Source organism: Hippoglossus stenolepis, chromosome 10 (assembly GCF_022539355.2).
Source record: "Hippoglossus stenolepis isolate QCI-W04-F060 chromosome 10, HSTE1.2, whole genome shotgun sequence".
Taxonomy (NCBI): domain Eukaryota; kingdom Metazoa; phylum Chordata; class Actinopteri; order Pleuronectiformes; family Pleuronectidae; genus Hippoglossus; species Hippoglossus stenolepis.
Window position 1 is genome coordinate 12,266,269 of NC_061492.1, and position 16,092 is coordinate 12,282,360.

Consider the following 16,092-nt stretch of genomic DNA (forward strand, 5'->3'; position numbering starts at 1 on the left):
TCCGGACCCAATTCTCCGGGTTTTAAAACAGCTTATGGCCCAAAGAGCACAAAGCAGAATCGGGCCACCTGTGGTCCCTTTGGTTGACATGCGGTATTGCTATGGCTTACTTGTGGCCCACATAGGGCAAACATCAGCCTTGCTGCCATCGTTCCAGGTGGTACGTGTGCTGAATGCGGGCCAAAACCGGGCCAAAGCAACATTGTTTTTATTTGTCTGTGGAGATTCTCAGTCTTTCAGTTCACGGTATATCCAAGTATTAAAAAAACAGGACAACTGGACTTGGTTGGGTTTCTTGAAGACGTTTCACCTCTCGTTAATGACTCCTCAATGACTCCTAACGACCCTACGTTTAGTCCGTTACAACTGAAGAAGCCTCTTGGATAAGAGGTGAAACGACTTCAAGAAACTCAACCAAGTCCAGTTGAACATATTTTTAAGAACTTGGATATACCATGATTATACCATGTTTTTTATCTTAAATTTAATCACTGCACTGCATTGCACTGCTGGACGCGGACCCTGCGTTAAAGTGCACACGAGGACTACAACCTAGAAGCCGCATGGAGTTGTGTGAACGCGTTGTTCCCACAGCCCGGGAACGCCTCATAGACTGAACCGACCTTTCGCCCAGTTTAGCTGCTGGAGGTTCATCGGGTTTACTCTGACACTGCTGACTCCGCGGCCACGCCCACCAACGGCCACGCACCCCGTTTCCTCCAACCGCCCCGTGAGCACGCAGTGTTCACGCGCGCGCCGCTTTCTCATTGGCCGGGCCTCCGCACACACTCGACCGCCATTGGCCGAGTGTTGCCACCCGCCAGTGCGTGTTGTGAGTTTTGTTTTTCTTTTTTTTTCCTTTTTTTTTTTTGTGTCTGAGTGTTTCTCGCCCGTGTTGTAGTCTCTCAGCTGAGAGGAGGCAGCAGCGGCTCAGTCACACAAACCCTGCGCGACCCGAGCGCTGCCCACCGCCGTCTCTTTGTTCCTGAACGACAACAAGCGCCACAAGCACCGATTTCTCTCTTTTCACTCACCGATGCCATCGCGTAAATCCACGGACATGGATTCCCACGGGGTAAGACGCTCATTCCCACTCGTTGCCTTAGTTTCTGTTTCTAACGTCCAGTTGTTTACACAGCGATCTGCAGTTTCTGTCAACAAGCTGGAGTTATGTGTCCTATTAATATGATTAAGTGTCACATTAACATCCCCCGTGAAGCCAAATCACACCTCTTAAATTAATATATATAAGTAAAAAATTGTTTTTATTTATTTATTCATGTCACTGCTGCATTTGTACTTTGTGCTTTGTTCTATATTTAAGAAAAGGTAATAATATATGTGTTGTTTGGGAACATTTATAATTGTATCATCTGAGGAAGTCTGTCAGGGTCACCGGGTTTACTTCTTTTTTTTTTCCAATATTTTTTTTATTTTTTTTTGGCGGAGCGTCAATAATACGCTTTGTTCTCCGTATGAATTCATAATAAAAGTTGTGGCCACTTCCTGATCCAAACCCGCTTTATGGGGGATTTCACATGGCTCATCTCAGCAGCACGTCACTGTTTGGTCTATATTTGGCGATGGGAGGTGTCCTGGCTGCGAGCCACGGGCAATGCATGCTGGGCTGAGGTGAAGTCGCCAACACTACTCCCCCCCCTCCCCTCCCCTCCCATTTTATTGGCAGCATGGTGCAGAGTGAACCCGGGAACTTCAGATGCTGACTGGGAAATTTGAGAGATCTCTGGTCAATATAGATAGCAAAGCTCCTCCCCCCTTCTGTTTGCATCCATGCCAATGTCATATATCAACACAACCCATCATGCAGTGTGACTACGGAAACCGCATGATGCCAAAGAATGTTAATTTTGCTTCATATGTCTGATGTTCATTTGTTCCTCCCTCCAGACCGAGTGCATGGATCAATATGTGTCCTTCGCAAAGAGGAGGAGGCACGACAGCGAGCACTCCGTCTCTGGCCTGGAGTACACAGACCTGGAGGCAGCTGAGGCCCTGGTGTGTATGAGCTCCTGGGGCCAGGGCTTCTTTCCCAGCAACAACAGGCCGAGCCCCTGCAAGCCCCGACCCCTCACCCCGGCCTCGGACTCCTGCGACTCCCTCCTGACGCCAGAGATTCCGGAGCCCCCAAAGGACTTTGTGTCCCTCTCCTCCCTGGTGAGACACTCGTCATACTGTACTGTTGGGCCATTTCGATAAAGTGCATGTCAGGTTTTGCAAGGGGGAGTTGCGAGCGAGAGTTTGGTAAAAAAACACTTAGATATCAGGTGTTTGAGTAGTAAAAGGTATTCCTGAATGTCAAGGTTTGCATCGAACCCTGTAACCTTTCGATGTAATATCTAAAGATAACGGTGCTTTATCGCATGAGAGTGATGTTGACCTTCAGAAAGTTAGTTCTTGCAGATACAGGGTCATAAAAATCTCAGTTTATAGCTCAGTGTTATCATTATCCTTGTATGTACCTGTGTGCTGCTACTCGTGATCTCTGCAAACACAGGTGTTTGTAAGTAAACTAAAGGCACACACTATGATGTTATGGCACACTCCTCTACCTTTCCCTTTTTTCCCTCTCTTTCTAGTGTATGACTCCGCCTCACAGCCCCAGCTTTGTTGAGACTTCAACATCCAGCACTGGCCTCCAGTCCAGCTTGGCTGTGTCCTCACAGCGCTGTGGGCCCGGTCTCCATCAACCTTTCCTGGCACCCATTGCTGAAAAAAAAAACTCCCTCCCCGCTCCGCCACAGCCCTGCCGAGCCATGGCGACCAGCGTCATCCGCCACACCGCAGACAGCACCCCCTGCCAACACCACATTCCAGTGGCCCCCAATCCAGAGAAAACTAGAGACACAGTGATGGCTACAATGGTCTGCCTGCAGCAACAACTGCAGCCGCAGCAGCAGCAGCAGCAGCTGCAGCACATCACAAGGACTGAGCAGATAACCTCACCTACCTCTCCTCTCACACCATTAAAGACAGAATTCAAGCCCAGTCCCTCAAAACCCTGTTTGGACATTGTCTCCACCCCCACTCCTTTCAATGCCCAACCGCAAAACAGCCCGTCCCCTCCCATTATTACCGCAACCCTGTCCCCACCTCCAGTCAGGAGCCCTCAAATCATCTGCCAGATGTTCCCTGTCACCAGCCAATCAGGGATAATCTCAGCCTTCATCCCCGGCACGGTTCAGACATCCAATACTGGAATTCAGACCACCACACCCATCCTCCCCCAACACACCTCAGCCAACACCAGCACTGTCCAGCAGTCCCTCATTGTGGGCTCGGCTATTCCCCAGGGCACGGTGATGCTGGTCCTCCCTCCGTCCTCAATGTCTCAGGCCCCTCACTGCTCGCAGACTGTCATGACCCTGGGCAATACCAAGCTGCTACCTCTGGCCCCGGCCCCCATGTACGTACCAGCGGGGCCCAGCAGCAGCACGGCCCCTGCAAAGATGGACTTTTCTCGCAGGAGAAACTATGTGTGCACCTTCCCCGGCTGCAGGAAGACATACTTCAAAAGCTCACACCTCAAGGCTCACCTTCGAACACACACAGGTGAGCAGCACTTAAGAGTGTGTGGTTTTGCTGAAACTCATGAGAATAGGGAGTATAATGTGACTACCATAGCTGAGGCTGACATCCTGTTTGTAAAGCATTCCTTCTTTGGCCTTGTTTCTCCCGATGGAAAGAGAGTGCGCTCATTGTTATGTCAGACCGGGCACTGTGATGCGAGAAGTTTTTATGACTGCAATGTGACTCACTTGCTGACTCCCCCTGTTTTTTCTCCTTTAGGTGAGAAGCCATTCAGCTGCAGCTGGGATGGCTGCGACAAGAGGTTCGCCCGCTCCGACGAGCTCTCCCGTCACCGGCGAACACACACCGGCGAGAAGAAGTTTGTGTGTCCCGTGTGCGACCGGCGATTCATGCGCAGCGATCACCTCACCAAACACGCACGGCGCCACATGACCACAAAGAAAATTCCCTCCTGGCAGGCTGATGTCAGGAGCTTGAACAAAATGGCTGTCGGCAAAACGCCTCCCTCAAAACCAGGCCTCGCCACAATAAGCATGCTGGTACCTGCCGCCTTGAAATAGACTCTGAACACTGCCATCCCACTCACTCCCAAGATACCACAGGGATTCGGGGAGTAGCCAAGCACATGAGGCTGCTGCTCTTCTACTCATGGGAAAGAGAAAAAAAAAACATGCACTGGACTCTTTTCTTCCTCTCTACTGTTAATTTGTACATGTATGTTCCTCTTAAGGATTCTTTTGTTTACTTTGATATAAGTGATCATTTGTATGCACCCTTGCCAAAGCCTTTGTATGAAGTTTGTCTTACACATTTCACCTTCTCCCCCATCCTCAAACCCTTTGTGTCAATAGTGAGCTATATATATATATATAGCTCACTATTGACACACAGATATCTGTCTATGTGAATGTATTGTATTGTTGTATGATTGCATTTATTTGTCATATCTGGGAAAAAATATTGACATGAAAGACAAATGTATATATGAATATTAATCAACAATACTATGATTATACCTTGATTATATCTCCCCGTATAACTTTTCATATTATTTAATACATATTTGTAATAAAATAAAACGGATAAAACAAGTCCGACTTGTTCATCTTGTGACTTTCCAATAACTAATCCTAGAAAAACAAGGCGCTGGATCATTGTAGAGTCAGCGATCTTTCCCGGTGGGAGTGAGGGTCTGCCCACATCCTGTGTGTGCGTCACACTGTGACTGCCCCCACCACCGCCCTCTCTCCCTCTCCCTCGTCAGCTGAAACTCACTCGTGTCCTCTGAAATGTGCTGACTAGCCCGTGGGAAGCTTCCTGCTCAATGAATAATATTTTTTTGTTTTTGTGAGTAAAGCTTTTTTTTACTGAGACCATCTGGGGACATGGTGTCCTGTTCATTAGCTGAGAGCCAGGATGCCTGATGAGTCAGAGGAGACACGTCTGGTTGCTTGTTCATCAGCAAATTATTTGAGGCATCAGCCCTGTTCCATTGGAGCAAGGAGGCGGTGGAGCTGTGTGCCTGTTGCGTAACACACCACTGGGTTTCATACACATATCTCTGGTATATTTCAGCAAACACCCTCTGTTCTTACTACCAGTGGAAAAACTGAATTATACAGTTGTTTATACAGAATTCACCACCCTGTGAGATTTTTTTTCAAATGTTCATGCTTCAAGCTCAGAAATCAGAAGGATGCATGTGCAGATTTAACAATGCAAAATACAACAAGATGCAATTGAGATGATTGTTGACAAACATCCATCCTCCCGCTCATCCACACACTGACACCCGGTAACTACTAGTTTACCCGGCCTCCAATCACATGGTGAGAAATATGAACTGCTGGGGGGTGCGACCAATCACCTTTCTCCTCTGCGTACCCGCCCCTTTGCCTTACTGACCGACATACTCACTGGCCTGGTGCCACCCGATCGCTGGTCTGCAGCGACACCTGCTGGTAGAATTACATCATATACCCATTCAATTATACGAGATGTCATAAAAAAAACAGTCAGGTGTTGGCAAAGCCCTTCATTTGATCATTTATATGTTTGTCCACTGAGAATCAAATTTTTTAATGATTAACTTAGTACTCTTTATTCATCTACAAGGTTCAACTCCAAATATTCATTATGTAAATAACAATAAAAGACACGTAAGGCTAAGACTAACTTTTCATTGCTTGAATATATTTGCAATATTTTACAGTGTTATAAATACACACAGGGAATTTCAGTGTTTTTTAGTGAAAAAGAGGAAATATCTTTATTCTTTTTTTCCTCTTTTTACAGTCGTTTTTTCCATTGCTTACTATAGAAATGTCAACTGGGTACTTGTATTACACATATTGGGCTTTATAATTGTTAAAAATAGCAATTACGAATCACTATCATCTGTGAGGCAAATGCATTCATTAAAAATACGTTTATTTTATTACATTTTTTTTATGAGACAAACAGATATTATTGAGACACTAATGTCAAATGACCAACTGTGCTCCTCCAGACTCCAGAATTACTTTAATGCAACAATCACTTTAAATCCAATAATTGAGAGCAAGTTCCTTTTTATCACTGTGAATAAAATTTAGTGTATTCATTTACATCAAGTTTGATGTTTATTTATAAATGAAGAAGGCATCCTTGCAAATTTAAGGAGAGAAATTATTAACATAAATGTATAGATATGGCAAGGGTGTTGTTTTTAGATATATTTAGAACTTTTCACTTATCGAACATTATATTTAATCATGCATGTAATTTAAAATATATTACAATTATTTGTTTTACAATCAAATAGCCCACAAGGATAAAGTAAATGGATTTGGAATGGAAATTTATTAAAAACCAATAACTGATATATCCCATTTAGCCTAATTGCACAATAGCTACCTAATACTACAGGTACATTTAGTCAATTGTAAACAGTAAAATAAATTAAGAAAGTAGGTATATTTTTTTCTTTTATGAATTACATTTATATATCTTGTTGGTTAAAATCATTTGTAAACCTGCCGGACGTGATGGGGGTAAATGTTTCTCGGGGAGGTGTTTCCTTGTTACACTACCGACTCTCAAGTTGCCATGGTTACACATAGACACAACTACGCGATGACTTGTTGCCGTTTGGAGTTTGAGGTCGCGTTTAAACCCGTATAACAGTACGTAAAAGGCGTAGCAACTGACACGCAGTTTACGACTTTATCGGGAGTAGATAGCAGCGGTGGATATGTTATAATCTGACTTCTTCTCTGAGCTGGCCTTTAAACAGTGTGGAATCAAAGACAGCCGACTTTAAACAGTGTGACATCAAAGGCAGCTGCATTCAAATATCGGTGCTCATTGCCCCTACGAGCTGCCGCTGACACGATTTGAGCTTACTGCAGGAAACTCGAACTTCAGTGAACTTAATTGTACTAAAATCGCCAACATGGAGGTCGGAGAAAACCTGAAAGAACTGAACATGACGGCGGATGAAGTGGACAGACTGAGAAAAGCTTTCAGAGATGACAAGTTCCGGGAGATGCTGCGAGATTACGCGGAGGAAATATCAGACCCGGAGAACAAGAGGATTTACGAAGAGCAGCTCGAGCTTTACGAGCACGAGAGAGGAAACAGCATCGACTTCATCCACCCGGAACCTTTCAGGGCTCTGAAGACGAGTGTGGACGGCAGCCGAAAGTGTTTCATCAACATTTGCGCCAACGAGAAAGTTGGAAAACCCGAGTGTAAGTGTGGTGTGTCGGAGGATGGCCGCAGAGGGCAAAGTTGGTCCATGCCCCACAGTCTGCATCCAGGGAGACAGGACACAGACAAACAAGGGAACCAGATCACCATCTATGATGTCATCTTCCACCCTGACACCCTCCACATAGCGAGCAAAAACAAGAGGTTCATGGACATGGTGGACAGCACAGCCATTCAGGGGATCCAGAAGGCCTTTAAAGTCACTCTGGACAAAAACAACATGCGACAGTTGAAAACAAAGTACAAGGGCACCCCCCAGCCTTGTGTCATTCGAAAACCCATACCTGGATACAAAGCCGAGGGGCCCCCAGTGGAGCCTGACCCTCTTGCCTTCCCATTCCCTGATGATAAAGGACCTGCCCCATCCTCGCAAACCAAACCCTCAGAGTCACCTGCACCGAGAAACAGCAGCGACACAGAACCTAAAAGTTTCCAGATCCAGCCTCAACAGAGCAAAGAGCCGACCCAGCCCAACTACACGGTGAAGTATCGACATTTTGTCGATCTGCAGGACTTCAGGAACTCCAGAGACTCGGCTCAGAGCCCCAGGCCCAAAGAGATAGTGGTCACCATTGACCTGCCTCTGCTGAAGTCCGTCACAGACACCAGCCTTGAGGTGATGAAGCAGAGGCTGCTGCTGGACTCCGAGAAGCCGGCGTACAGGCTGGAGCTGCCTCTGGCCTACCCTGTGGACGAGGACAAAGGAGAGGCCAAGTTTAACAAGCACAGAGGACAGCTGACGGTCACACTGCCTGTTCTTCCATCTAAGGAAGTGTTTGATTATGCTTTATGGCCTGCTGCGACTATTGGTGACGGTCAGGGTGAAGGTGTTGATGAAAGGAATGTGAAGGAAAGCGAGGAGGAGAGAGGGAAGGAGCAGGTGAGGGGGAGTGAGAAAGGTGAGGAGGAGCAAAGATGTGTTGAGGAGGAGGAGGAGGAAGTAAAGCAGGAAAGAGTAGATGAAGAGGATAAGAAGCAGCAGACAAAGGGGGGAGGTGAAGATGAGGACAGAGAGGAGCAGATGAGAGGAGATCAGGGGAGTGTAGAGGGGGAGGAAAGAAGTGAAGTAGGTGAGGAGGAAGAATGGAGACCACTTAAGAGAGAAGGGGAAGAGAGTGAAGACGAGGGAAGCGGTGTGGAGAGGGAGGCAAAATGCAAGAAGCAGAACAGAAAAGAAGAAAGTGTGGAGGAGGAAAGAGGAGAGGAGGAGAAAGCAGAAGAGCAGAAACAGGAAAATGTGAATGATGACAAATTGACAGCTGAACACTCCAGAGAGGAGGAAGAAGTAAATCTAACTTCAGAGATCCAAGAGGAAACTGAAAAGATGCAGGAAAACCTACAAGAAAATGTTCAGGTGAGTTAAGTCCTGCCCAGGTGTGTTGTGTGCGGTAAAACTGATCTGCCGAGTTCTTTCTCCTTTTCTATACATATTCTTTCTGTTCTAGGTGGAAGCAGATGTTGAGTTTCACAGTCACACATCCGGTGAGGAACTATCAGCCATGACGACCACTTCAGACCACGATGTTGTAGACAGCCCCGTTTCCCAAGGGACTGAAGTGTCTGCAACAGATACAGCAAACAAGCCGGGTAGGGGAGGCTCAGGAGAGCAGAGCAAGAGGGACAACCTGGACGAGGACGACCTGGACACGGAGCAGATCTTCCAAACCCCAGTGCACAACGAAGAGCCTGCGTTACTGAGGGAAATTGATGAAGATGGAAAGGAAAACGTCATCAGTGATCATTCCACATCTGCTGGGTTCATCCTCCATAACGCCCTGATGTATGAGCTGGACTGAGATCTTTCTTTTTCTCTATTACGGCAGTTTACAATCTCAGTTCATCTTAAAACATTGTTGTTACATGATGCATGAATAATGTCATTATCCCAGAATAAATTACTAAAGACAAGAGAGCGAATGCTTTAATTTTATTTAACTTTTTTTCATACAGTGCATATATATATAGATGTATATATGTATAAAAACTTGTGGGTCATTAGCACAGTAAAAACCAACTCCCTTTAGGTGACGCTGATGAACCCTGAGGCACCGAGTTCAGGAGATTCATCTGACGTCTCTATTCCCCTGCGGAGCACAAGTAGGTCAGTGGAGTAACCTGGATTTTGCTCTCAGAGGCAGGAAGAACAGAAAAATCATTTTGCCTCAGTGTTGTTGCCTCACTATCATTACATACAGTGAGGGACCAGCAGATACAGGAGTGAGGTTTATGCTTGTCTCGATGGTCATCCTTGATATGTGGGAAGTGCAGTACAACTTGAATGTGAGTGTAAAACAGGCAGCTTGAAGCACTTTTAAAAATGGCTTTACAGAAGCTGTGTCTCAAATTCAGGGGCTGCATCTTTCAGAAGCTGCATTTGAAGACGGACTGCGTCACAGTGGTGCGACTATGCTGTCCAACTTCGACTGCTCCTTCAAATGCGTCCGTCAAATGACGATCGAAGGGAGAACCTTTTCTAGGATAGTGACAAACAGTTTTCCACATGATTTTGGCTCAGCCTTCGTGGGCCATGCAGACCAGACCCCATGAAGGAGGCGGCCCCTGAATTGGGACACAGCTAGAGTCGACATTGTCCTTTTATTAAAAGTCATTAGCAGAAAACTACCACTGAGCTATTTACTACTGCGGATTCTTCTTGCCAGTGTCTCAACAGATACCATCAAAGTATCCACTGCAGGTTCCAGCGGTTTACAGGTTTTTCTGTGAAACCACAGTTTGTTCCTGCTCATCTTATTCCTCTTTGGAGGGAGCTGTCCAAAAATTCAGAGTAGCAGGAGAGCGAGCAGAAGTGCTGCTGCACCGGAGCATCTGTGCCTCCCATGTCATCCACCAGGACGACTGTGTGAGAGACTTGGTGCAGGTTCATGCTGACGGCCGTCTTGATGTAGAAGTTGATGCAGACGCGGCCGCAGTCGCAGGTCTTGGCTGTTTCCAGGTCCCGGCACAAGTGGGCAGGGATGAGGTGAGGTCCGTACGGTAGTCTGTGAAGTAAATCAGAAAGAAAGAATTGTATGAGCGTGCTGTAAGAACTTGTGAACCAAAGACTAATCTAGAAGGGTGGCCCTATGTCGTAATGTTCACCAAGAAGGTGTCAATAATTCCTGAATCCACTCAAAACATTTTAAAGGTTTTTCCTTGGATCATTCCCCACCCCTCCACAAAATTCAGTGATAATCAATTCAGTAGTTTTTGCGTAATCCTGCTAACTATCAATTAAACAGACAGTAAATTACTGTTGAAAACAAAACCTCCTTGGTGGAGGTGATAAAAGAGGATATTCGGAGCAGCTCTGCTCACCTGAGGTTGGACAGAGCCCTGGAGGCTATCTCTTGAAGTGGGAGGGGGAATGTGAGCTGCATTGTGTGGTCCAGAGGATTGGGCTGGATGAAAGGGTTTCCGAACAGGTCGAGGTTCTCCAGACTCAGCTTGCGGAAGTCACCGGGCAGCACTACCAACTGGTTGTGTGCCGCCGACAGGAACCTCAGCTTCGAGAGTCGTCCGACGTGAAACGGCAAACACTCGAGCTCATTGTCGTCCAGTTTCAGGTTGACCAGTTCTCTGAGCTGGCAGAACTGAGCGGGGAGCGTCTGCAGTCGATTCTGGCTGAGGTCCAGGAGCTGGAGGGTCCGCTGCAGCGTGGACAGGCACAGCGCCACGCTGAACGCTTCCAGGTGGTTGTTGTGGAGGATGAGTTCAGAGAGGCAGCCGAGGTCCCCGATGGTGGCAGGAAGTTTCTTGATGTGGTTGTTGCTGAGGTCTAGTTTGCGGAGAGCTGCAAAATTAAAAAAACAAAAGAAAAATATTAAAACTTAAAAGGGCTACTCCAGCTAATCATGCATTACCATCAAACTGGGGAAACACATTTTGGGGGTAAGAGAGGCTAAATCAAAGCAGCACAAGTTCAGCTCCTCTATTTGTTTCTACTAAAGTTCAAGCTCTTAGAACACTGGACCCAACATTTTACATACAGTAACTCTACTTTGAAAAACCTCCCTCCAGATTCAGAAAGCACAATAAAACTACTTTAACAGACTGAGCAGGAAACATTTGTGTTTAAAACTGGCAAATCTTAAGATTATCAATGTTCTGTGAACTTGTATATTAAAATAAAAGGGAATAAAAAGCTTCTTTAAAAAAAAAAATCAAGTGCCATTAAACTCTACAGGCCAGAATTTAATTTCCAGCACTGAGCCGACAACTCAATCGTTTCTCTTTACCTTTGAGGGACAGCATCCGCATGTCCACACGGGACAGTTTGCAGTAGGAGACCTGCAGCTGCTCCAGAGAGTAGGGGAAGCTGGAGGTGAGGGGGTAGTCCTTCTTGGACACGATGGTGAGTTTCTTCTTGGGCTGCTCCACGTCCCTGGCGCGGACGGGCGTGAGCGTGGAGAGGGGCAGACTGCTCGTGTCGCTTCCTCTGTCTGCCAGGCGAGCGGCCGAGAGGAAGTTTTTCAAGCTATTTGCATCAGCCTAGCAAACGAATAAATAATATCAGGTTACACACGGATTGATGGATGAACAGGTGACCGAAACCGCAGGTTCACAGTTTCCCCTCTGACCGGATTCCTTAAAATATCTAACCTAAATTCAAAAGCCGAGAACATCTTGACACAATTCCTTTGAATGAACTTGATGGAGTTTTTGCTGTTGAGAAAACAACGTGTGAAATTCAGGATGAGAAAATAAAGGGATTAGATGCCTTTTTAACACCTGTATTACAATAAAAATGTAAACATTGAGGTTGTCATCCAAATTCAAGGCCATACTCTGCTGTAGTGGTGTCACGGTTTTAAAAAAAAAATTGTGGTTCAGTTGGATAACTGGACTTGTTTTCCCTGTTTACCTGCATCATGTGGTGTCAGTCGGTTCACAGATGTGTGTGTGTGTGTCTCTGTCATTGTGACGGGTTGAACTATAGAAGAATCTGGGTGAAAGGTCACCCAGGCTTCAAAACAACCAGGGGAGCTTTTAACAACAACTGGAAACAATGAGGCTTCTATGGTGTCTGTCCAGGCACCGGCTGCAGTCAAAACAACCATGCACGTCTGTCTGGTTGATAAATGTGCGGGTAAACAGCCCGACACTCGTCTTTGTCCCGTTTTGTTCTCGCCTCACACGGTAAACACAACTATGAGTCTGCGCTGTTCATGCACTTGTGAACCAAAGGACTGGTACTGTGATTTTTCCGTAATCTGTGGCTACTTTTAAGAGGAAATGATATCTAAATATCGTCTGCCTCTCTTATTAAACACCTTTACGCGCAGACTGTAATTGCACCATGAAGGACGTCGTACCTTGCTCAAACAAATGTCGACAGCAGGTTCCTTTAGTCTCACAGTGGCCTTGCCTTCCTCCACAAACCACGTGAAGAACTTCTCTATATTGTCTTTCAGCTGCAAGAGAAAGTTGGCAGATGGTGAGCAGTGGAAAAATACATTTCACAAAACGAGAGCAGACAGTGAGTGATTCACTCGACAAGTTTCCACAGGAGCACATGTTAATTGTTATTACATCAAGCTGGTTTATATATCAACTTTACAGAGGTATGACTATAAATCAGAGAAATAGGCTCTTGACGGAAGCATTTCTGAAAACAATACTGCTCGAGTTTCCAGTCAAGGTCTTTCTGGGAAAGATGATGACTCTGAGAAAAAAAATACAGTCAGTAAAGGTTGAAACTACAACAGAAGACCTGCTTGTTAGTTCATAAATAAATACAATTTTATCAAACTATGCTGAATGTAAGAGTTAAGAGGACTGATCACATGAATTGGATCTTCTTGTGGAAACTAACATGTTTTGTGAAATGTGACCAAAACAGCATCCACCGCCCTGGTTCCATCAAGGGAACAATATTTCACAGATTTGTCTGAAAAACGCTGTGAATCAAACTGTTGAATTCAATTGAACAAAAGTGTAAATTTCCCTTATTACCGCAAGATAATTATATGTTTGATGCTGAGCTGATGTTAATGTATTTATGTCTGTACCGCCAGGTCAGTAACAATATGAACAGGTTACATGTAGGACTGGATGATAAAGTAAAATCAAAAATAATATCTATATGATTTTAACATCACGTCAAACATATATCGATGTTTTGCATTTCCATTGTGTAATCGCAGTGGGGAGGCAAAACATATGATTGATCTGCCTCAGATAAATGTTTGTCATTCTCATAAAGAAGAGTTTAAAACCACAACTTTCACTCAGGAGCCATTTTAACCTAAAAAGAAACAATAATGTGAGATTTATCGTGATAATTATCGATACTGACTGATATGAAAACAGGTGACTGTATTTATAGTCCACAGGAACAAAATTGTCTTGCTGGCAAGTGGCTAACGTTAGCAATTCTAGATCTTGCAGCATGATCTTGGTTAAAACAACCAAGATCATGGTCGATGACGTCATCAGCATCGTTTTCTCCTCCGCTGAGCCACAGGAACTCCTGTGAACTACTTCCCATTAACTGACGTTTATGTGTAAAACTACTTCCCCTTTGCACTTTACATCCATTTCCTCTAAAGTAAAAATATATTCAGAAACCACCAATACTCATCTCCAACATACTGTCACATAGAGGAAACTGCTGAGGTCAGATTTTCATATTTAAGTCCATCGTTCCTGCAGGTTTTGATAAGTTTTCACTGACCGGGTTCTATCCTGAGATCCACATAGAGACGGTAGAGTTCTACTCACAAATGGGTTAAGTCAAAAATGTCATTTTTAAAATTTGTATTAGAAATGTTTGCATGCATGTCTGCTTATGACAAAACAAAATGTTTATATTTATGTCTGTATATGACATAACGTAAATACAGTTAGTATAAATTGCCCCAAAGTTTTCAGTTTATTCCCATTAATTCCCGTATATTCCCGTTAACTCCCATGGAAAGTTTCCAATTTTGAATATTCCCTGAATTTTGCAACCCTACTAGTTACATGACTTCATGGTTCTCAACTTAAGCCTCTATGAATACAAACATTGCTCTTAATCAATTGTGAGGATTCAAATTGAACATTCATCTTTAAAATAAAATAATAGGTCGTGGACCCATTAGCTGTAAATGTGACATTTGGTGTAACAGATATTTGCTGTGTTTAATAAGCCTGAGCTAAACGTCACATTGACTTTATATGCAGCCATTGTTGTTGTGTGTCTATGTTTACACGCGTTCACCTGCTGTTTTCAGACTTCAACTGAGAATTAATCAAATACGTCTGCATCCAAACCGGCAACTTTGAAATCATATAATTAGAAGAAACTTGCAATCAGCCTGATTTGAAAACAACGACAGACCCACATTAGTGATCAGTAGTGACAGTCGGTGCAGTCATGTAGTGAACTATAACAACAGACCTTGTATTTGGACCCAGATCTGTCTTTAGCGGTGCAGATCATCATGTAGATGTTGCCGCGCTGACTCGTCTTGTCCACATGTCTCCCGATGGACAGCACCGCTCTGCTCCCCTTCCCCCGACTCCTCATCCCGAACGTGGGCAGCATCCGATTCACCACCTCCACGTCGCACTGCAGCTTCATGGCAGCCGCTGACTGAGCACCGGGGGTCGAGCCCCGGCCACAAACTACGGGTTCAAACGGACACGAGAGGAGGGAAACTTCCGCCACGAAGCTGGAAACTTGACGCGGCGGAGGAGCTGCGGCCACATCCGTCCCCGTCCTGGATGTCAACAACCGAGCGGCACCGCGTCCCAGCGGGGATTCAGCAGCTCCGGAGCGGCCCTTTGTCTCCCTGCACTCCGCCTACAGCCGGAACACGTCACCTGTCCACGGTAACTGCAGCTTTCTCCTCGGGGTTCTTCAATAAACTGTCAATGTCCCGGACATTTTCCTCTCTGTTGTCAGGTAGCCGCCGTTAGCATGAGCCCGCGTACCGCGCGTGGGAAGTGACGTCAGAGAGGCGTTTCTTTCGCGCGCACATTGGAGGAAGTGTTTATAGAGGCGTCAGGTTTCACTTCGGTCTGATCAGACTATCAATAATCAATAATAAAACAGGACCAATAATCATATGCAGAGGTGGTGGTAGTGTTTTATAGAGATGTCAGGTTTCATTTTGGTCTGATCAAACTATCAATAATCAATAATAAAACTAAACCAATAATCATATCCAGAGGTGGAGGAAGTGTGTATAGAGGTGTCATATTTCACTTTCGTCTGTTCAAACTATCAATAATCAATAATAAAACAAGACCAATAATCATATGCAGAGGTGGTGGTAGTGTTTTATAGAGATGTCAGGTTTCATTTTGGTCTGATCAAACTATCAATAATCAATAATACAACTAATAATCATATCCAGAGGTGGAGGAAGCTCTGTGTATCCATGACATTGCTCAATTGCTCAAATATTATTCAATTAAAGAACATTTATAAAGAAAAAAATAATAAACAGTGGGAAGTTATTGAGTAAAGTGTACGTTATGATAATGGCTATTGATTAATGTATGAGTGATTTGTGAATTTGGGGACGGCCATCTCTACTTTTGTCATTTATATGACAGTGACAGGTGATATAAAATGTTTCTTCTTCCTGCTCTATTCGTTTTGTTTTGTGAAAATGATTACTAAACTATTTCGTTAAATAAATTTGTCCATTTTCATGTTGAAGTGTCAAAAACTAAAAAACAACTTCTATGTTTGTTTTCTTTGTGTTATTTTCTCTAGTTGTCTCTCCTCGCACCGCACATGCACACCACAAACCGTTTCTAACTCTTTTTATAACTTCGATTTGTTTTAATTTTCAGTTTTTA

At 44.7% G+C, this 16,092-nt stretch overlaps 3 protein-coding genes across 3 annotated transcripts; 2 read left to right on the plus strand and 1 right to left on the minus strand.

Moving 5' to 3' along the window:
* The first annotated feature begins 871 nt into the window (after window positions 1-871).
* On the plus strand, window positions 872-4,641 carry klf11b (Kruppel-like factor 11b). Its single transcript, XM_035168579.2, has 4 exons — window positions 872-1,075; window positions 1,909-2,175; window positions 2,598-3,570; window positions 3,808-4,641. The coding sequence occupies exons 1-4, from the start codon at window positions 1,037-1,039 to the stop codon at window positions 4,107-4,109; spliced, it is 1,581 nt and encodes a 526-aa protein (XP_035024470.1). The 5' UTR covers window positions 872-1,036; the 3' UTR covers window positions 4,110-4,641.
* A 2,002-nt stretch (window positions 4,642-6,643) lies between these two features.
* On the plus strand, window positions 6,644-9,207 carry dnaaf2 (dynein axonemal assembly factor 2). The gene is made up of 2 exons (XM_035168951.2): window positions 6,644-8,653; window positions 8,745-9,207. Exons 1-2 carry the CDS (start codon window positions 6,983-6,985, stop codon window positions 9,093-9,095), a joined length of 2,022 nt encoding a protein of 673 aa, XP_035024842.1. The 5' UTR covers window positions 6,644-6,982; the 3' UTR covers window positions 9,096-9,207.
* A 4-nt stretch (window positions 9,208-9,211) lies between these two features.
* On the minus strand, window positions 9,212-15,243 carry lrr1 (leucine rich repeat protein 1). The gene is made up of 5 exons (XM_035168952.2): window positions 14,681-15,243; window positions 12,612-12,710; window positions 11,535-11,787; window positions 10,615-11,089; window positions 9,212-10,298 (listed from the first exon to the last, which is right to left on the minus strand). Exons 1-5 carry the CDS (start codon window positions 14,861-14,863, stop codon window positions 10,043-10,045), a joined length of 1,266 nt encoding a protein of 421 aa, XP_035024843.1. The 5' UTR covers window positions 14,864-15,243; the 3' UTR covers window positions 9,212-10,042.
* Window positions 15,244-16,092: the final 849 nt, after the last annotated feature.

Excerpts from the sequence above, each read along its gene's own strand:
- klf11b (XM_035168579.2), top strand. The coding sequence starts at position 1,037 with ATGCCATCGCGTAAATCCACGGACATGGATTCCCACGGG. Across the intron at positions 2,176-2,597 it reads TTGTGTCCCTCTCCTCCCTG|TGTATGACTCCGCCTCACAG; the intron begins GTGAGACACTCG and ends CTCTCTTTCTAG. Across the intron at positions 3,571-3,807 it reads TCACCTTCGAACACACACAG|GTGAGAAGCCATTCAGCTGC; the intron begins GTGAGCAGCACT and ends TTTCTCCTTTAG.
- dnaaf2 (XM_035168951.2), top strand. The coding sequence starts at position 6,983 with ATGGAGGTCGGAGAAAACCTGAAAGAACTGAACATGACGGCGGATGAA. Across the intron at positions 8,654-8,744 it reads ACCTACAAGAAAATGTTCAG|GTGGAAGCAGATGTTGAGTT; the intron begins GTGAGTTAAGTC and ends TTTCTGTTCTAG.
- lrr1 (XM_035168952.2), bottom strand. The coding sequence starts at position 14,863 with ATGAAGCTGCAGTGCGACGTGGAGGTGGTGAATCGGATGCTGCCCACG. Across the intron at positions 12,711-14,680 it reads GATCTGGGTCCAAATACAAG|CTGAAAGACAATATAGAGAA; the intron begins GTCTGTTGTTAT and ends TTTCTCTTGCAG. Across the intron at positions 11,090-11,534 it reads GCGGATGCTGTCCCTCAAAG|CTCTCCGCAAACTAGACCTC; the intron begins GTAAAGAGAAAC and ends TTAATTTTGCAG.